At 39.8% G+C, this 18,062-nt stretch overlaps 1 protein-coding gene across 6 annotated transcripts in view; it reads left to right on the top strand.

Moving 5' to 3' along the window:
* The window catches only part of LOC107590964 (histone-lysine N-methyltransferase 2E-like), a 46,268-nt gene that overhangs the window by 20,704 nt on the left and 7,502 nt on the right, over positions 1-18,062 (top strand). For 2 of the 6 annotated variants that reach the window (XM_016279929.1, XM_016279928.1), the window contains exons 3-14: positions 7,481-7,592; positions 7,720-7,979; positions 11,601-11,740; positions 12,692-12,870; positions 13,158-13,196; positions 13,304-13,504; positions 13,611-13,741; positions 13,824-14,051; positions 14,244-14,496; positions 15,279-15,377; positions 17,138-17,209; positions 17,507-17,686. In XM_016279929.1, the coding sequence (XP_016135415.1) occupies positions 7,481-7,592; positions 7,720-7,979; positions 11,601-11,740; positions 12,692-12,870; positions 13,158-13,196; positions 13,304-13,504; positions 13,611-13,741; positions 13,824-14,051; positions 14,244-14,496; positions 15,279-15,377; positions 17,138-17,209; positions 17,507-17,686 (1,894 nt within the window). The remainder of the gene's footprint in view (positions 1-7,480; positions 7,593-7,719; positions 7,980-11,600; positions 11,741-12,691; positions 12,871-13,157; positions 13,197-13,303; positions 13,505-13,610; positions 13,742-13,823; positions 14,052-14,243; positions 14,497-15,278; positions 15,378-17,137; positions 17,210-17,506; positions 17,687-18,062) is intronic. The other 4 variants (XM_016279934.1, XM_016279930.1, XM_016279931.1 and 1 more) reach the window with 3 other exon arrangements.

The following is an 18,062-nucleotide window of genomic DNA, read 5'->3' as shown; positions in this document are numbered from 1 at the left end:
TATAATTACTTGTGGATGTGCTATACTTTTATTATTTAGAAAGTGACCACTAATCTGTCACCAATATTTTATATGTAGATTGCTTTCTCCTCTCTGTTTATCAAGCACGCTCTCTCATCACTGCTGCTGCTGCGGGAATATGACGCATCACAACACCACGGAGACCCGAGGAAAAACTGGGATTAAAGTCCAAAACCTGACTTGAAATAACCTAACAAATCAGTCTGGGCTAAAGCGGTTCCATTAACGACAAATTAAATTCACGCAATCTCACTCATTTGTGCACACTTATTCTTAAGCAGATCTTAATGTTGATCATGGATCAAATCGATCCACCATGGCAAACAGCGAATATATCTGTGCTGTTTAATGCATTTGAGACATTGTGTTTTCCTCAGTGCATAACTGACATGTCACAGGTATATTTTTCATCTGTAAATGTTAGAAAGTCATGCAAACATATCAATTTTGCTGTCAGGAGGGGGTGAGGCACTCGAGCGCATCTGCGCGCATGCACGCTAAACAGACAGAGCTCAATCGAATAGGAGCGCAATAATTCTGAGTAAAATATACATTTTGCTAAAAAGCTTTTGAACATTAAATGTGTCTTTTGTAGAATTTTAAACCTATATATAAAGTGTATTTTTATGATAGCAGTAACCGTAAGTGGACTATTGTTAAAGGTAAGCTAGTAGGCTACAGTACTAATTAGTACTGATACAGTACTGATTTAAAGAGCAATCTTGTTCTAATGTTCTGCTATCTGTTCTGCAAACTATAAAAGGTACAGCTGTATTACAACCAAAGAGAAAGGCAGCATTGCTAGAAACTGTTTAAAAAAAAAAAAGAAAAGGTCAAATAATAGTATGTGAGACTGTGGTAATATCATAACATAATGTCGGTCTGTAGAGGAGCTTAGCTTAGCCTGGCAGTTAGCCTACTTTAGACCAGGTTAGTTTCCCAGCATAAGTTGCCACAGTGACTAAGCTTGGTCTAGGCCTATGTTAAATTTGCTTTATGGAACCAAATCATTTGACAATAAGTCAGACTAACTGAAATAAGCCTGGCTTATTTGGTTAACTTGTTTTATGAAACAGGCCTCGAGGCAGTAAAAGTGATCATATTTTCTCCATTGCGTCATATTGCATCGAATCGCATTGTGTTGAATCAAAATCGGATCGCACTGCATCGCAATAGGGGTGAATCATATTGCATCGCATCGGTAGCTGCTTCATATGTATTTTTAATGTATCGATTCGTTGGCTATGCATCGAGATGCGCATCGTATTGGCTGTTCTGCAAACTATAAAAGGTACAGCTGTATTACAACCAAAGAGAAAGGCTGCATTGCTAGAAACTGTTTAAAAAAAAAAAAGAAAAGGTCAAATAATAGTATGTGAGACCGTGGTAATATCATAACATAATGTCGGTCTGTAGAGGAGCTTAGCTTAGCCTGACAGTTAGCCTACTTTAGACCAGGTTAGTTTCCCAGCATAAGTTGCCACAGTGACTAAGCTTGGTCTAGGCCTATGTTAAATTTGCTTTATGGAACCAAATCATTTGACAATAAGTCAGACTAACTGAAATAAGCCTGGCTTATTTGGTTAACTTGTTTTATGAAACAGGCCTCGAGGCAGTAAAAGTGATCATATTTTCTCCATTGCGTCATATTGCATCGAATCGCATTGTGTTGAATCAAAATCGGATCGCACTGCATCGCAATAGGGGTGAATCATATTGCATCGCATCGGTAGCTGCTTCATATGTATTTTTAATGTATCGATTCGTTGGCTATGCATCGAGATGCGCATCGTATTGGCCTGAGTCATGAGATGCACATCCCTAATATATATATATATATATATGTTGGTATGTTCCACCATATCAGCTTATCTTCGTAAAATGGCGCAGCTTCTTAAATCTTAGCTTCTTACACCGTGTCTTCACTGGACGTGACGGTTATCGTGTCGCACCACAACAGCTAAAGTCTGTCTGCACTGACAATCATTTGAAATTTGTGTCAGTGCGTCATAAATAAAACACAGCAGCAGTTTACGGTCGGGAATTTGTCACGCCGCATCCAGTGTAGACCGCACAATAGGTTCTATTGTATTTTGTTGCATCACGCCGCGCCGCTCGCGTCCGGTGTAGACACGGTGTTAATCAGTCAATCAAGCATTATATTATGATATTATGACAATTAAGCACTATTTAATGATAGAACTTTAGTGATTAGAACTAAAACTTTGTAACCATGTATGAAAGCATATTTGTCAGTCTAACTGAACTTAGGACTGGTGGTGATGCTTAAGATATTGTTGATCATTCAGGGTTTCTGTAAAAAAAAAAAAAAGATAATAGTAATTATTATTAAAAGATAATACTACTACTAATTCCACTACTAATAACAATGCACTAAGGATTGATTAGCTGCTGGGTTCATGAAAATTAATCACGTTGTCAGCGTTCACTCGAATTGATTTGCTGAAATTAAAACAGGGATGGTAATAGATGAGCGCCAGCCAATGAGATTGCCATTTGCGCATTAGTTCCGCCCTTGTTCTTAAAAGCCGAATAATTCTAAATGAACTCTGTTATTTTGACAGGAAAATACAACAAAAGAATATGGTTTACATGTAGCGTGTCGATTCAGCGTGGTATGCAAAACTCTCTCGCTCTCTCTCTTTGCATGTGTGAGAAACAGCGCTATCAGCAAAGCGATGGCGAGTCGTGCGCCTCCACACTAGAGTTTACGGTATGTCAAATACTGCTGCGCTGCACCTTTCACCTTTTCTACCAGAGTGTTTAGCGAGTGAAACTATATCTGTGCTAAATTTATACTTAGCCTCCAACTCACACACTGGCGAGTAAAATCTAAGAATTTATTAGCAAATGGCTAACAGTAGACATCATTTAGTCGCCCAGAGTGAAGATTTAGTCTATCGTGTCGCACCACAACAGCTAAAGTCTGTCTGCACTGACAATCATTTGAAATTTGTGTCAGTGCGTCATAAATAAAACACAGCAGCAGTTTACGGTCGGGAATTTGTCACGCCGCATCCAGTGTAGACCGCACAATAGGTTCTATTGTATTTTGTTGCATCACGCCGCGCCGCTCGCGTCCGGTGTAGACACGGTGTTAATCAGTCAATCAAGCATTATATTATGATATTATGACAATTAAGCACTATTTAATGATAGAACTTTAGTGATTAGAACTAAAACTTTGTAACCATGTATGAAAGCATATTTGTCAGTCTAACTGAACTTAGGACTGGTGGTGATGCTTAAGATATTGTTGATCATTCAGGGTTTCTGTAAAAAAAAAAAAAAGATAATAGTAATTATTATTAAAAGATAATACTACTACTAATTCCACTACTAATAACAATGCACTAAGGATTGATTAGCTGCTGGGTTCATGAAAATTAATCACGTTGTCAGCGTTCACTCGAATTGATTTGCTGAAATTAAAACAGGGATGGTAATAGATGAGAGCCAGCCAATGAGATTGCCATTTGCGCATTAGTTCCGCCCTTGTTCTTAAAAGCCGAATAATTCTAAATGAACGCTGTTATTTTGACAGGAAAATACAACAAAAGAATATGGTTTACATGTAGCGTGTCGATTCAGCGTGGTATGCAAAACTCTCTCGCTCTCTCTCTTTGCATGTGTGAGAAACAGCGCTATCAGCAAAGCGATGGCGAGTCGTGCGCCTCCACACTAGAGTTTACGGTATGTCAAATACTGCTGTGCTGCACCTTTCACCTTTTCTACCAGAGTGTTTAGCGAGTGAAAATATATCTGTGCTAAATTTATACTTAGCCTCCAACTCACACACTGGCGAGTAAAATCTAAGAATTTATTAGCAAATGGCTAACAGTAGACATCATTTAGTCGCCCAGAGTGAAGATTTAGTCGCATATGCGAGTGATTTACTCGCAATGTAGAGGGTTGATTGGGAGGCCCCTAAACTGAGCTGCTACTTTTTCTGTGCCCTATCTGTTTCCCCACTCTCTGTCAACAGGTGTGTGTGTGTGTGTGTGTGTGTGTGTGTGAATTGTGTCTATTCCATATTAAGCTGTCTCTGGAGTGGTGGGCTATGATTAGCACATGCATACCCGTTACATTTAATTGGAGCTTCAATTACAGCACCACACACACTATTCTCTGTCTTTTCCATCTCTCATGTGTTTTCTCTCTGTGATCAGTTTTGTACAAATGTTTTTTTTTATTTTTTATTCATTTTGTTTGACGCAATGTATAACAACATGGTGTGCTGTGATGATATTTCCATATTAAGATGTTATTTAATTACGGCATTCAACCTTAGGCTGTTTAACGGCAAAACATTTTCACAGGTCTCAATATGAGATGTAATTTCAATATATGCTCTTATTAGACTTGATGGCCATAATGAAAGGGACAATGGATCAATTTACCTCAGATCTTGAAAATAAATGAAAGGAAAATAGAATTGGTCAAACTGTTTTTTTTGTTTTGTTTTTTGTGAGTGGATTCTATGACAAAGATTGAGTATGTAGCCTATTTTGAATAATGTTAAAATTGGTTAACCAATTAATCAAATGTTTCATTGCAAGTATGAGACAGTAGTGAGCTTGTGGAGAGAGCCCACTTGCACTTTCGATTGCCTTTAATTGATTTTGTCGTGTCTTGTAGAATTGTAATTTCTGGTGTGGGCTAGGCTTGCCGCGATAGACGGTGCTGACGGTGTCAAGCCGCAACACCGGTTATGTCACTTGCCCACTGACCCCTACCGTCGTTTTGATTTTTTATAGTAATAAAAATAATTTCGTTCAGTTAAAGGAGCAGACACTACAATTAAAAACTGAATGCGGCTGCTCAATGCAGCGTGCTGAACGACAGTCGCATCACAGATCAGATTTCATTTATTCAGTGAGGAGTCGAGCTGACTGACAAGAAGAGTGAGGTGAGACAGACAAGACGATGGCGGATGATTTAGTTTCAAAACGAAATGCAAAAGCGCCTGTTTGGCAATATTTTGGATTTTGAAAAGCCTGTTGACTTTTGCCGTTTATCTAAGGGGATTTTGGAAGTTTTTTTAAACATTCGTTTCTTATTTAATTAGTTCCACATTGTTTGCTGATTTTTACTTTATTTAAACTTTGTGTAATTTATTTAATTTTTTTTACATCAAGATGTATGATGTAAATCGTTTTGCTAATAAACGTTCTGCGTTTCTTATTTATTTGGTTATATATTATACATGTTTACTTAGCCTATTTCCAGTTTTGTATACCTATTTAAACTTTATGTAAGTTATTTGTTATTTTATATTAGGCATAGCCTGCCCTATAGCATGGTGTATTTTTATTTGTTTTGTTAATAAAAGTTCTATGTTTTATATATAGGCTAAAGTGAGTTTGACGTTGTATTTTGTTGTTGCATTCAAGCAATTGACGCCGAACTGCCACTAATTCGAAAGTGAATGTAAAATGCGCACGGCGCTTTTAAGCTATTTAAAAGCGAAGGAAAAGAGGGGAAATTCAAATGAACTAAAAACGAACAATTGCTTTACGCCGAATTGCCGCTATTTGAAAGTGAAAGTAAAATGCGCATGCAGATTTTACACGCTATTTAAAAGTGAAGGAAAGCGAGGAAAAGAGGGAACGCCCGCCCCCGCGGTGATACTGGTATTATTGGTGTTGTCACACGTTGATTAACCGGTGGGAAAATTTTCTCACCATCACAACTCTAGTGTGGACACAAAATCTTATCGCGTTGGGACTGGTTAGGACCGGGTGTTAAAGGTGAAGTGTGCAATTTCTGCACTGATTGATCACCAAACTAAATTGAGAAAACTGACTTTTAGTTTGATTCAGAATAATGTTTGGGAACCATTAACAGAACTGAGTGTCATAATATTTTATGTGATCAAAATGTTGTTTTTTAATGCTGCGTTTATGGGTAATTAAAATTTTTTTTTTCAATCTGTCAAACCTCTCTTTGCATTTGCACCTATTCAAACACCTTCTCTTTGTCTCCTTTTGACTCGCTGCCTTTTTAATGTCCTCCTCCTAACCCTGCTGAGAGAGGCAACTGTTTTTTTAGTAAAGACACTATAGTTTATTGTCATCGATGCACAGGAAATCTCCCAGCTTGTCACCTGTCCCGCGTTGATAATCTTATCGCTAAACCCACACCGCAATGTAAAAGCATCAATAAAAACTGCTAATCATTTATCGCCTGCCTGGAAGGGCCATTTCTTCTTATGAGCTCTTGTTCTCATTAGACTTGTGTGTACACACACGCTCACACTCTCTTTCTCTCAAGGGTCCGCCCCTCAGCAGTTCACACACTTTCACTTTGTCAGTTGGGCTGCAAAGCACCAACTGAATCAGGAAGTGTGAGTGTGAGGTAGAGACAGGCAGCACGAGGTGAATGTGACAAGAAGGCCAGCAGGTACGGTTTCTCTTTGCTTGCGGTAAGACCGTAATGATTGAGAGGAAAGTGGGAATGTAACAAAAACTGGAAAGAGAAACAAATACGGACTGGTTTCTGTGTTGTTGCACTGCTTCTGCTGTTTACGCTGCAGACACCTTGATTTATGGTAGGTTTGAAACGATTTTTAGTAATCATGTTTTTTAAGGACTACTGTATCTATTGAAGTATATATGTGCTTGTTTTTGTCTCGTCTCACACGTTGAAAACAGCACACACATTCTTCGAATGCAGAAGTGTAGTAATATGCAAATTACCCGTAAATGTTGTTTATGTGAGTGCATTGGTGTCAGGTTAAGCATGCAATTTGTTTCTATACTGGCATCAGAGTGGCTGCATGACCTTGTTTTTGTGTGGGAAAAAAATGCTGTTATGTTTATATATGCGATTATAAATCTGTCTGGAATGGTCCATCTTTCTCTGTGTCCTTTTTTGCCAATAAAACTTGCCATTAAAGGTTCTTTTGCTGCCAGTTTTATACACACAACACTCCTGCCATTTCTGGTTTTACTCTAAATCTTCTTCCATTCATTTAATTCGCTTCTAATAACACATAGAAGCTAGGGTCCTTTCATTTGGCATGTTTGTGTGGTCCAGATAGGGTTTGGGGTTTGTGACAGACTTTATTGTGAGATTACAGAGAAGTGTGATCCTGTTATTTCACTTTCTACAAGCTGCGTCCCGCCAGCTGAGGGCATGAGATGACACACACACACACACACACACACACACAAACACGTGTGTACAGATAGCAGGTCACTACTGAGGTCTTTGGTGTTCTGTGTCATGCTAAAATATGCAATAACTGGTGCAAACACAACCATTGATTCGTTGGTGAATAAACTTCTCCTTGCAACCCAGCAAGCTTTGTTAATCTTCCATCTTCGTTTCCCCTTTGTTTCACTGCTGTCAAACCTGTTTTTTTTTCATATACTTAACACGCCTAGTTAAACTTGTTCCTCATTCTGGCCACTTTTTTTTTTCCCTGTGTGTGTAGACCAGAATCTGTGGAAGCGAGCTCTGTGGTAGTTGAGAAGTCCAGCTACCCTCACCAGATTTACAGCAGTAGCTCCCACCAATCCCACGGCTACATCGGTCTGCCTTACGCCGTGAGTATCGTCCCCCAGCAAAACACGGCACACACCTTCCTGCCCTTACATTGTTGACCTGCTTATCAACATTCTGTGTTATCTGATCATGCATTCACTTCTTTACTTTCTGATGGTTCTTTGGCAGGACCACAATTATGGGGCTCGACCCCCACCCACCCCGCCGGCATCCCCGCCTCCCTCGGTGCTGATCCGGCCGGGCGAGAGTTTGTTTGTGTCCGGGGGTCGGCCAGGCGAGAACTTGTTTGTGCCTGGCGGCCAGGACGAGGCGTCGCGTGGCACCACGCTCAGCACCTCGGAAGACGGCAGCTACGGTGCTGACATCACACGCTGCATTTGCGGCTTCACCCATGACGATGGCTACATGATCTGCTGCGACAAGTGCAGGTGGGACCACACACATTGATGCCAATTTGACATGTCCAAACCATGTCCACATATGTAATTACAGCATTCATGTCTGTGTCAAAACCTGCTGAGGTGCTTATCTGTCTTAAGCTGTCTAAAATGCTTTATTGATGTGGAGCTCACTAGTTCTTGAGACGAGGCCTGGTTTAAAGAATCATGTAGGCTATATTACAACCAGTGGGTCCTAGACAGAGTCAGACATTAAGATGGCAAAGATGCCACAAAGAGTGACAAACGTGTCACAGATTTAAATGTAGGGTAGATGTAATGAAATTATGCAATTAAATGTTTTTAATGTAGTAATGATATTTCAAAAAAGGTAGAGATCTGTCAAAAATATACAGGGACATAGATGCCCTAGATATGCTCTTAGATGTAGGGTAAAAATATTAATGTTGTATGTGTTTTTTATACTTGCATAAAAAGTAGCAAGGACACATTAAATTTATCAAAAGTGATAGTAAAGATATTTATAATGTTACACAAGATTTTAAAGGGGTCATATGATGTTGCTAAAAATAACATTTATTTTGTGTATTTGGTGTAATGAAATGTGTTTATGCGGTTTAAGGTAAAAAAAAACACATTATTTTCCACATACTGTACATTATTGTTTCTCCTCTATGCCCCGCCTTTCTGAAACGCGTCGATTTTTACAAAGCTCATCTGTCTGAAAAGCGAGGTGTGCTCTGATTGGCCGAATACCTCAAGCGTGTGACGGAAATGTTATGCCCCTTACCATACTGTGATGCCGTGTCCCGGCGCGACGAGACAAAACCAATAAAACCCATTATAAATGAGGCATTTGTTGCATCCAGTGGGGACATAATTACTGATCATAATGACTTGTACTACCTTTTTACGCGTTGCATTGTATCGCGCCGCGTAAACATAAAACCATGTCTGCATTTGTGATCGGAGAAATGACAAACAAGCGCTACTCTACACCGCTAAAAACTCGCGTTTCAATCGTCAGTGGCAAATTCTTTAAATATAAAAAACATACTTACAGTCTGTGAGTCAGAACAGCCGGCATTGTAGTCTACTCTACCAGGATCAGGAAACAGTCCTCCATAAAATGCACTGCACACATCTGAATATTTGGGTTGAACTGTTCTGGAACAGTGTGGTAAATACAACTTAACCACTGATTTCTAGTCGTGTCCTCTTTTGGAAGGCCAAACAAAGTAGTTTCGCTTTCGCAACGAAACACACAGCGTCTTCACAACATGGCGGTGGCAGCAACAATAAACTTACGCCGCCTTTCTTTGCGTGAACATTTGGACGGTGTTATGCAAACCTTCCCACACAGTGACGTAGACATGTGGGGGCGTGTTTGAACGAGGCGTTTTAGGAGGGGGAGGACCAGTCTTAACTTTTATAAAGAATATCTCTTTGGGTTTGAGACTTTAGTCTTTGCAACTTCAGGGATCTTATCTATTCACGAACAGCTTGTAACACTCCAAAGAGAAAACTTGAAATTGCATCATATGACCCCTTTAAGTAAATGCTGTTGTTTCTATTTAAGAAACAATATGTAAGTTTTGACCGCTAGAGGTCGCATTTTCAAAACAATAACAAAGGTGAAGCTTGATGACGCTATGAAGGAGAGGAGAACGATGGGTGATGTCGTTTTTACCATCCAGAGATGTCCAAATCATGTTTATGGATGTAATGAATTCATTTTTTTTTTATTACCTGTCACTTCTAAAGTTATTCAAACAGCGAATAAATTATATAGAGAAAGCGAACAAAGAACATTTAACGTTACATTGTCAAAGAACAGTATGCCTGACTTCCGTCTAGCGTGAGTTTAAGCACTCTCAAAAAACTCTCCTTATAAGCAGTAAAGGAGAACGATGGGTGATGTCGTTTTTACCATCCAGAGATGTCCAAATCATGTTTACGGATGTAATGAATTCATTTTTTTTTTTATTACCTGTCACTTCTAAAGTTATTCAAACAGCGAATAAATTATATAGAGAAAGCGAACAAAGAACATTTAACGTTACATTGTCAAAGAACAGTATGCCTGACTTCCGTCTAGCGTGAGTTTAAGCACTCTCAAAAAACTCTCCTTATAAGCAGTAAAGCTGTCTATACACTGTTTGATGAATGAATCTACTACTTGCATCATATGTACATCTGCACTTTGTTGTTTATGATGAGAGAATCCTCGAGAACAGAATTCAGTCAGCGAGCACGTGCACTGAACAACAAAACTCTGGTGTTTCAGCAATGACTCATCTAAACGCCTCTGATTGGCCGCTGCGTTCATAAACTCAACAGACTCGTGTGTGATTGGTTATAATGCGCGACACTGTAAAAACGCGGAAAAAGATTCATGGTGCAACATAAAGCAGATTTAATTTAATGCTGCAGTCAACACTTTTCATTTAATTTTCATTTAGTTTAACTGCCGCGCTATTTTTGTCCACGTGTTGCCATAGTTTCTACAAGCGGAAACCGATAGCGTGGATATTACGTAATTGATAGGCGACAATTAACCGGGACGAGCCATTAATTAAAATGTGAATTTCTCTGGATTTACAAATCCTTGGGAACTTTTGGGATAACTTAAGTGCACAACTGCATGAAATGTATAACAATGTGCAAGTGGTTTTGTGATATTTTTTTACGAAAATCTTACATATTGTGCCTTTTAAGAACCAAATCAGCATTAGAATGATTTCTGAAGGATCATGTGACAGTGTAGACTTGAGTAATGGCTGCTGAAAATTCAGCTTTAAATTACAGGAATAAATTACATTTTAAAATGCATAAAAATAGAAAACAGTTATTTTAAATTAAAATAATTTAAAATAAACACACATAAAATACCACAATATTACTGTTTTTACTGTATTTTTGATCAAATAAATGCAGCCTTGGTGAGCGCTCATCTTCTTTCAAAAACATAAAAAAGAAATCTTTCCAATTCCAATCTTTAGAACAGTAGTGTATGTACTATTAAAATATTAAATTTTTGCAAAATATTATTTTATATGTTGTACTATTCTTTTCTAGATTAGTTCCGAGCTATGTTATCGAACATAGTTACCAGCCATTATTTTAAATGCATTTCAGTAAAGAGTACAATGTTTTAATATTTTGTACATCATTTACAGATACTTTGTATGTTAATGTTGATTTAATTTCATGGCTAATAGCAATAATTGTTCAGAAATATTAAGTCAAGTATTTGACATAATTGGATGGGAAGCTGTGTGTTTTTACACAAAATTATTTCAGGCCAGGTATTTTTTTTTTATTACAATTGTTATAATTTTAATTATTTTGGTTGTAGCTTTACTCTGTTAAAATACTACAGATGGTTTTACTCAGCGTTACCCGTTTTCTGTCCCATTCATTTTATAAGATCCCGTTCTTTGTTTGTGAGATTAGTGCTATTAAAAATACATGTAACAGTGTTGGGAATTCAGAGTGCAGATGAAAACTTACTGTTGATATAGGCTCAGACAGTTGATTGAGTGTTTGAATAGTAGGATCTGTCAGTCGCTTTGATCACAGTCAAATAATACCAAGAATTGAAATGGTTTAAAACATTTCTCCTCACTCGTAACTCTCTCTGCGTATTAGTGTGTGGCAGCACATAGACTGCATGGGGATCGACCGGCAGCACATTCCCGAGACCTACCTGTGTGAACGCTGTCAGCCACGCATCCTGGACCGAGAGCACGCCATCCTACTGCAAACCAGGAAGAGAGAGAACATGTCTGGTGAGTTTTTTTCATGCATACACACAAACAAACACACCCATAGACACGTTCAACCTCTCCCACAGAAACAATGCCTCTACTGCTTTTTCCCACAGTTCAGCTGCAGATAAGCATCTTTACAGTCTGAAGACTTTACACTATACAGGATCGTATGAGCTTTTGTATAACGTGAAATATATATCTGACCCTCCTGAAATCTATACCGGCAATTCTATAAGAAGCTCTCTGTGTAGTGATCAAGTGAAGTCAATAATTGCTAGAGATTTCTTAAAGGGGTCATATGATGTGATTTAAATTTTTCCTTTCTCTTTGGAGTGTTACAAGCTCTTGGTGCATAAAGAAGATCTGGAAAGTTGCGAAGACTAAAGTCTCAAATCCAAAGAGATATTCTTTATAAAAGTTAAGAGTCAGCCACGCCTACCTAAAACGGCTCGTTTTAACACGCCCCCACATACCTACATCACTATGTGGGAAAATTTGCATAACGCCACCCAAATGTTCACGCAAAGAAAGAAGGCGTAACTTTTATTCTCGCTGTAGTATTGTTGCTGCCGCCATGTCGAGAAGGCACTGTGTGATTCGTTGTGAAAGCGAAACTACTTTGTTTGGCCTTCCAAAAGAGGACGATAACTGCTTCGTCATGCCTAGTGCTGATCCATGCTGGTCGCTGAGGAAATACTTCAACTTTGCGCTGTGGATCACCGGATCGGCTTTCACCGTGGACGAAGATTGAAAATATCTGAGCTCTCTGCCTCTACTGTCACCTGCTGGAAATGTTTGGGCATTACAGCTGCAGCTTGATTCAATGTCAAAGTGCACTTTGAGGACAATGGCGTCTGTTTAAACTGCAGTGACTTTATATTTATGGTTGAGGGTTAAATGTCAGTTGTACTATAATGGTTTAGGGGTGAATTCAATGTACAAGCTTATGTACTGCGTGTTTTGTTGCAGACGGGGACACCAGTGCTACAGAAAGTGGAGATGAGGTTCCACTAGAGTTGTACACAGCGTTTCAGCACACCCCTACCAGCATCACACTCACGACAGCACGTCTCGGTAACAAACAGGCAGATAAGAAACGAAAGAAGAGTGGAGAAAAGGAGCCCCCGGCTACAACCAGGGCCAAGAAGGTCTGAGTCACACAACAACCTAATGTAAATGTAAACATGACGTCAACCTAATGTAAATATGATGTCAACCTAATGTAAATGTAAGCATGACGTCAAAATTGAATTTTTGTGGAAACCGTAATACTTTTTTTTTTTTTTTGCAAGATTTTAATGTTGCAAGTCTATTTGGATTATTTTGTCTATTTAGATATTATATATGTAAATGTGTCATGTTATGGAACCAAAATCAATTACTTCACCTGCTTTGAAACATACAAGTCTGATTTCTGCTTGTGTTTGTCTTTCAGTCATTCCGTGAAGGCTCTAGAAAATCGTCTAGAGTAAAGGTGGGTACTCTGGAGCTATCCAAATTTACCCCCCAAATAACTATTCAAATGTGTGTTACGCATGCTTACACTGCTTGTTTACCATCTTGTGCATCTTCTGTCCTCAGGGCTCAGCTCCCGAGTGTGAGCCAACAGATCCTCCCTCACTTTGGGAGAATAAGATGAAGTCGTGGATGGAGCGCTATGAGGAAGCCAGCAGTAACCAGTACAGTGAAGAAGTGCAGATACTGCTAAGAGTAAAAGAAGCCAGAGATGGCAAAACGCTGGCCTACAATACACACACCGCAGCCTTCAAACCACCTGTTGAGGTATTAAATACTCACATATACAAATTCCACCACAATATTGGTCTGCACTTCTGGTGCGTTGTTTGTGGCTTCATACGACATGCTCATTGTGACTTTTTCTTCCCAGAGTCACGTACAGAAGAACAAGCGCATTCTTAAGGCTGTTCGGGATTTGGCTGCCGATTCGCTCATAATCGAGTACAGGGGGAAAGTCATGCTACGACAGCAATTTGAGGCCAATGGTTACTTCTTTAAGAGGTACTTGAAAGGACACTTTGTGCTTTTGAACATTAGTTTTGCGTCTGCATTTTTGTTTATAATTTTCATTTTTTATTTGCAGGCCGTACCCTTTTGTATTGTTCTACTCTAAGTTTGACGGGTTGGAAATGTGCGTGGACGCACGGAGTTTCGGCAACGAGGCCCGATTCATTCGTCGCTCCTGCACCCCCAACGCTGAGGTGCGCCACGTAATCGAGGACGGCATGCTGCATTTATACATTTACTCTCTGAGGTCCATCTCCAAAGGGAGTGAGATCACCATTGGCTTTGATTATGACTACGGCAGCTGGTAAGAACACGCACTAGGGCTGAGTATCCCCGATTACTGTGTGTGTGTGTGTGTGTGTGTGTGTGTGTGTGTGTAATGACTATTCTGTTTGAAATGTTTGATTCTGATTGCCGCAAAGCATCAGATAATTGTTTAAAATGGACCGTTCACACTTTTCTCACTACTTTTCCTGTTTCTCATCTTGTTTGCTAGTAAATATAAGGTGGACTGTGCGTGTGTGAAAGGCAATCAGGAATGCCCTGTGCTCAAGCATAACATGGAACCCACAGAGAATCTGGGCTCTAGCACACGACGGCGTGGCCGCAAGGACAAAGAACCGTCGCAGGACGAGAGCGGACAGAATCAGAACCTCACTATGGACTGTGACGGGCCCAAGGGGAAATCGCTCAATGACGGCAAACAGAGAAAACTCTCTCCACTCCGGCTTTCCATATCTAACAATCAGGTATGATAGACACGCACAGTCTCATACTTACCCACATAAGTACCATTTCATCTCACAAAATGAAATGGTACTTACATGGCGCCTGTCTTCATCCGTGAAAGGTAGTTTAATGCTTAATCTGATAAGCATTAAATAATTTAAGTCATGGTTTTACGAAGGTTATAGCAATGAGTAACAGAGATAATCTAGCGTTTTTGAAATATTCGGGGTTGGCTGAGAGTCTGGGTAAGGAGGTCCCTTGATCTATAAAGGTCAAAAAAAAAAAACTTTTTGCATATAAATATTATCCATGTGTATTAATCTGTGCATGATTCTTTCTTCGTTGGATAGTTTCAGTCATTCTAATGATCTGTTTACTCATCCACATTTCCTTCCTGGCCCTAATTACAGTGTCTAATCACCAGAAAACATTTTTCCGCATTATTTTGCTCGTATGTTCCCGTATTTCAGTGGTGGCCGGTGGCAGAATAATAAATCTTGCTTGTTTGGCACGCTGTGAAAATTTTCAAGAATCTACCCATGTAACTCCCTGCCATCCTGGTGTCATATATATCAGGACATCCCAGGAAGAGTGTTCAGCAATTCTGGCACAGTTAGAACAGAGGAATCCACTCCGATCTGTTTAGTAGTTGCATTGATGCACAGATTCTCATAAGTACAATCTGGTCTGTCTGACCCAAGATCTCGGCCACACTCGGCCCGAATCGACACTTCCCGCACTTTTCTCTCCCTCTCCTGGTCTGTAGCCAGGCGATGATAAAGGCCCTCTCCCCCTCTTGCAGGATCCTGAGTTAATAGAGGATCTAGAAGAGAAAACCTCCGTTAGCAATGAAGTAGAGATGGAGTCAGAGGAGCAGATTGCAGAAAGGAGGAGGAAGATGGTAAGTGCTTTCAGGGGAAAACGACCACTATGGCAATCACGGTCGCCGTGGAAACGCTATTGCCCCCACCCCCTGTCTTTTTCCCCTCCTTGTTCTGCCTCCTGGTGTGTGTGGTGATTTGGGCAGCTCCCAGAATGCTCCACCATTCCTTTCTTCCCCTCCACACCCTCTAAACCTCCCGCTAATTTTGCTGCTGCCGCCACCGCTTCTCTGTTCCTGTCGCTGTGTAGTTTAACCTCCTGAAGGATAGCGCGAGGGCACTCATCCTTGTTGCTTTGTTTTTCTTTTTCATACTTCATCTTTTATGGAGCCTCTTTGGTTCTCCATGATGAAATGTTAAGAGCTTTAACATGCAGTGCAGTGTTAACATGCAGTGTTTCATCTGCAGTCATTTCTCTCCTCTGTCATGACTAAATGTCAAGACCATGTTAGTAGTGAGAGATCATTCTTAAATGGAGGAACCTACTGAAGTACTACACAGTGTTTTAATTTACATGTTAATTAACATGGAACCCAATGTGGTGGTATTCTACTATATATTTGGTCCTCTGTTCCATTCTGAAGCACATTTACGTCCAATCAGACATCTATTCAACACTGCTGCTTACCAAAACTGAACAATCCTGAACAAAAACCGTGTTACTTTTTGCATCAAAAATATGTTAGGGTGTAAATTACAGAGTCAAACTCTTGACTGATTAAAAAAGGTCACGTAAAGTTGCAAAGATCCTCACATAGAATTGTTTTGAATAATGAAACTTGATTGAAACCCTAGTGACGCATGGACCAACAGGCTTGGAGCTTGCTGTCTGGTTGAATAATAGCTTTAGCTATTGGTTACATATTAGTTTAAGATCAACCATAGAGAGTATAGTAACTCTCTCACTAAATATGTTTTATGTGAATGTTTTGGTGTGGTTATTACTGTGTGTGGTGCTTTTTTGTTTGCTTGCCATGACTGGTTAAAGGCAGGTGGAAAAATGTGTGGAAAAAACAGGCTCTGAAACCATTACACTTCCAAAACTTTCCTCAACAAACATTGTGAAGAAAATATAAATCACAACCATTCCTAAAATGCCTTACGATTAACAAAGCAGAAAAAAAGCTAACAGCTGTAAAAAAAAATTCAGTTTTATCTGAATAAATTAATAGCAAGGTACCAGACTCTGGTACGTTATTAGTGGAAATTCCCCAAGCATTCCTCTCATTTTCTTTGCTGCAACAGGACAGACAAGCAATTCAAAGACAATTCTGATTTCCTGCCAATCTTATTTGAGTTCTCTAACACCCCTTTTCCACCATAATGGTACTGGCGCTTGGTCTGGGCATTTGAGAACCTCTCCTGGAACTGGTCCCCGTTAAGCCTATCAACAGACTACAATACTTACAACATGCTCTTAAACACGTTTTTGCTCAACAGCATGTATATTGCAGCAGACACTTCCCATATAGACCACTTTTTGCCGCCAGTGTAGTTAAGAACTTTATGTGGTGAAGACATTATCTTGCCCCCTTGTTTCAGACGTTAGTGATTTCTGTTCAAGACAAGTGTTCCCAGGCCAGAACCGGCACCTTTTGGTAAAAGAGGGGTATGTCCATTAATCACACAGTATGCCCATACTGAAGCTCTGAACCCCAACCACACTACCCAGACAGCAAGGACTAGGCTGATACATATGAATGTGTGCATGAGGGTGTGAGCAAACTAGAGTCCTGTGTGTGTTTGAACCCTGATGGCTGTCTCTTTCGGCACCATTCAGGGCGGCCCGGCAGAGGAGTCCCATCGTCACGGCGCAGGGGCTTCCTGCTGCAGAGCTCTGAGAAACAAGGAGGTAAACCTTATCCCATCATATCATGAATGACACCCAACCCACACCCTGGAGAAGGATAACCCACACACTAACCCCACTGTCCTGTGCTCACTGACCCCATGCTGGGGGGGGGGGGTTGGTCTTATGTTTCCTCTTGACTAGAAGAGAAGTGTCCCATTTCTCTATTTTCCCGCCTTTGCTGCTGGCTATGGCCTGCTGATTGTAGCTAGCTGGGATCCCAACTGTCAGCCAGAAATTAGACTCAGCTTTTCTCTGTTGTCTTCTTTCCTTCGTTCTTTCTGTCCATCATTCACATAGACACGTGAAGAGAGGAAGATGGAGGCCATTCTGCAGGCATTTGCTCGTATGGAGAAAAGAGAAAAGCGGAGGGAGCAAGCGTTAGAAAGGATCGGCACCAAAGGGGAAGTTGGTGGACGCATCGAGATTAAGGAAGAGCCTCCTGCTACACCAGAGGCTGAATCTCCTGTCCTTTTACAGGTACATAACCTTCAATGATGTGCAAACATCACTAAATCAGTAGCGTGTTTTCTGCACAACTGATTCTGACTTGATTGACATTAAGTTGTAGACGAAAGTTACTTTTGGTCATATATGACTAAATAAAATGTGAACTGTTAATGTTACATGCATTTATTTGATCAGAAATACAGTAAAAAAGCGTAATATAGTGAGTTCAAAAGAACGTCATTGATTTAAAATGGAAATCTTTTGTAAGATTATAGATGTTTTTACTGATGAAAGCTGACCCTAAACTTAAAAAAAAGTGTATATAGTAAGTATATATATATATATATATATATATATATATATATATATATATATATATATATATATATATATATATTTCTCTTTT

The sequence above is a fragment of the Sinocyclocheilus grahami genome, unplaced genomic scaffold (assembly GCF_001515645.1).
Source record: "Sinocyclocheilus grahami isolate Dianchi unplaced genomic scaffold, SAMN03320097.WGS_v1.1 scaffold135.1, whole genome shotgun sequence".
NCBI classification, from domain to species: domain Eukaryota; kingdom Metazoa; phylum Chordata; class Actinopteri; order Cypriniformes; family Cyprinidae; genus Sinocyclocheilus; species Sinocyclocheilus grahami.
This window is presented reverse-complemented; position numbering and strand designations above follow the sequence as displayed.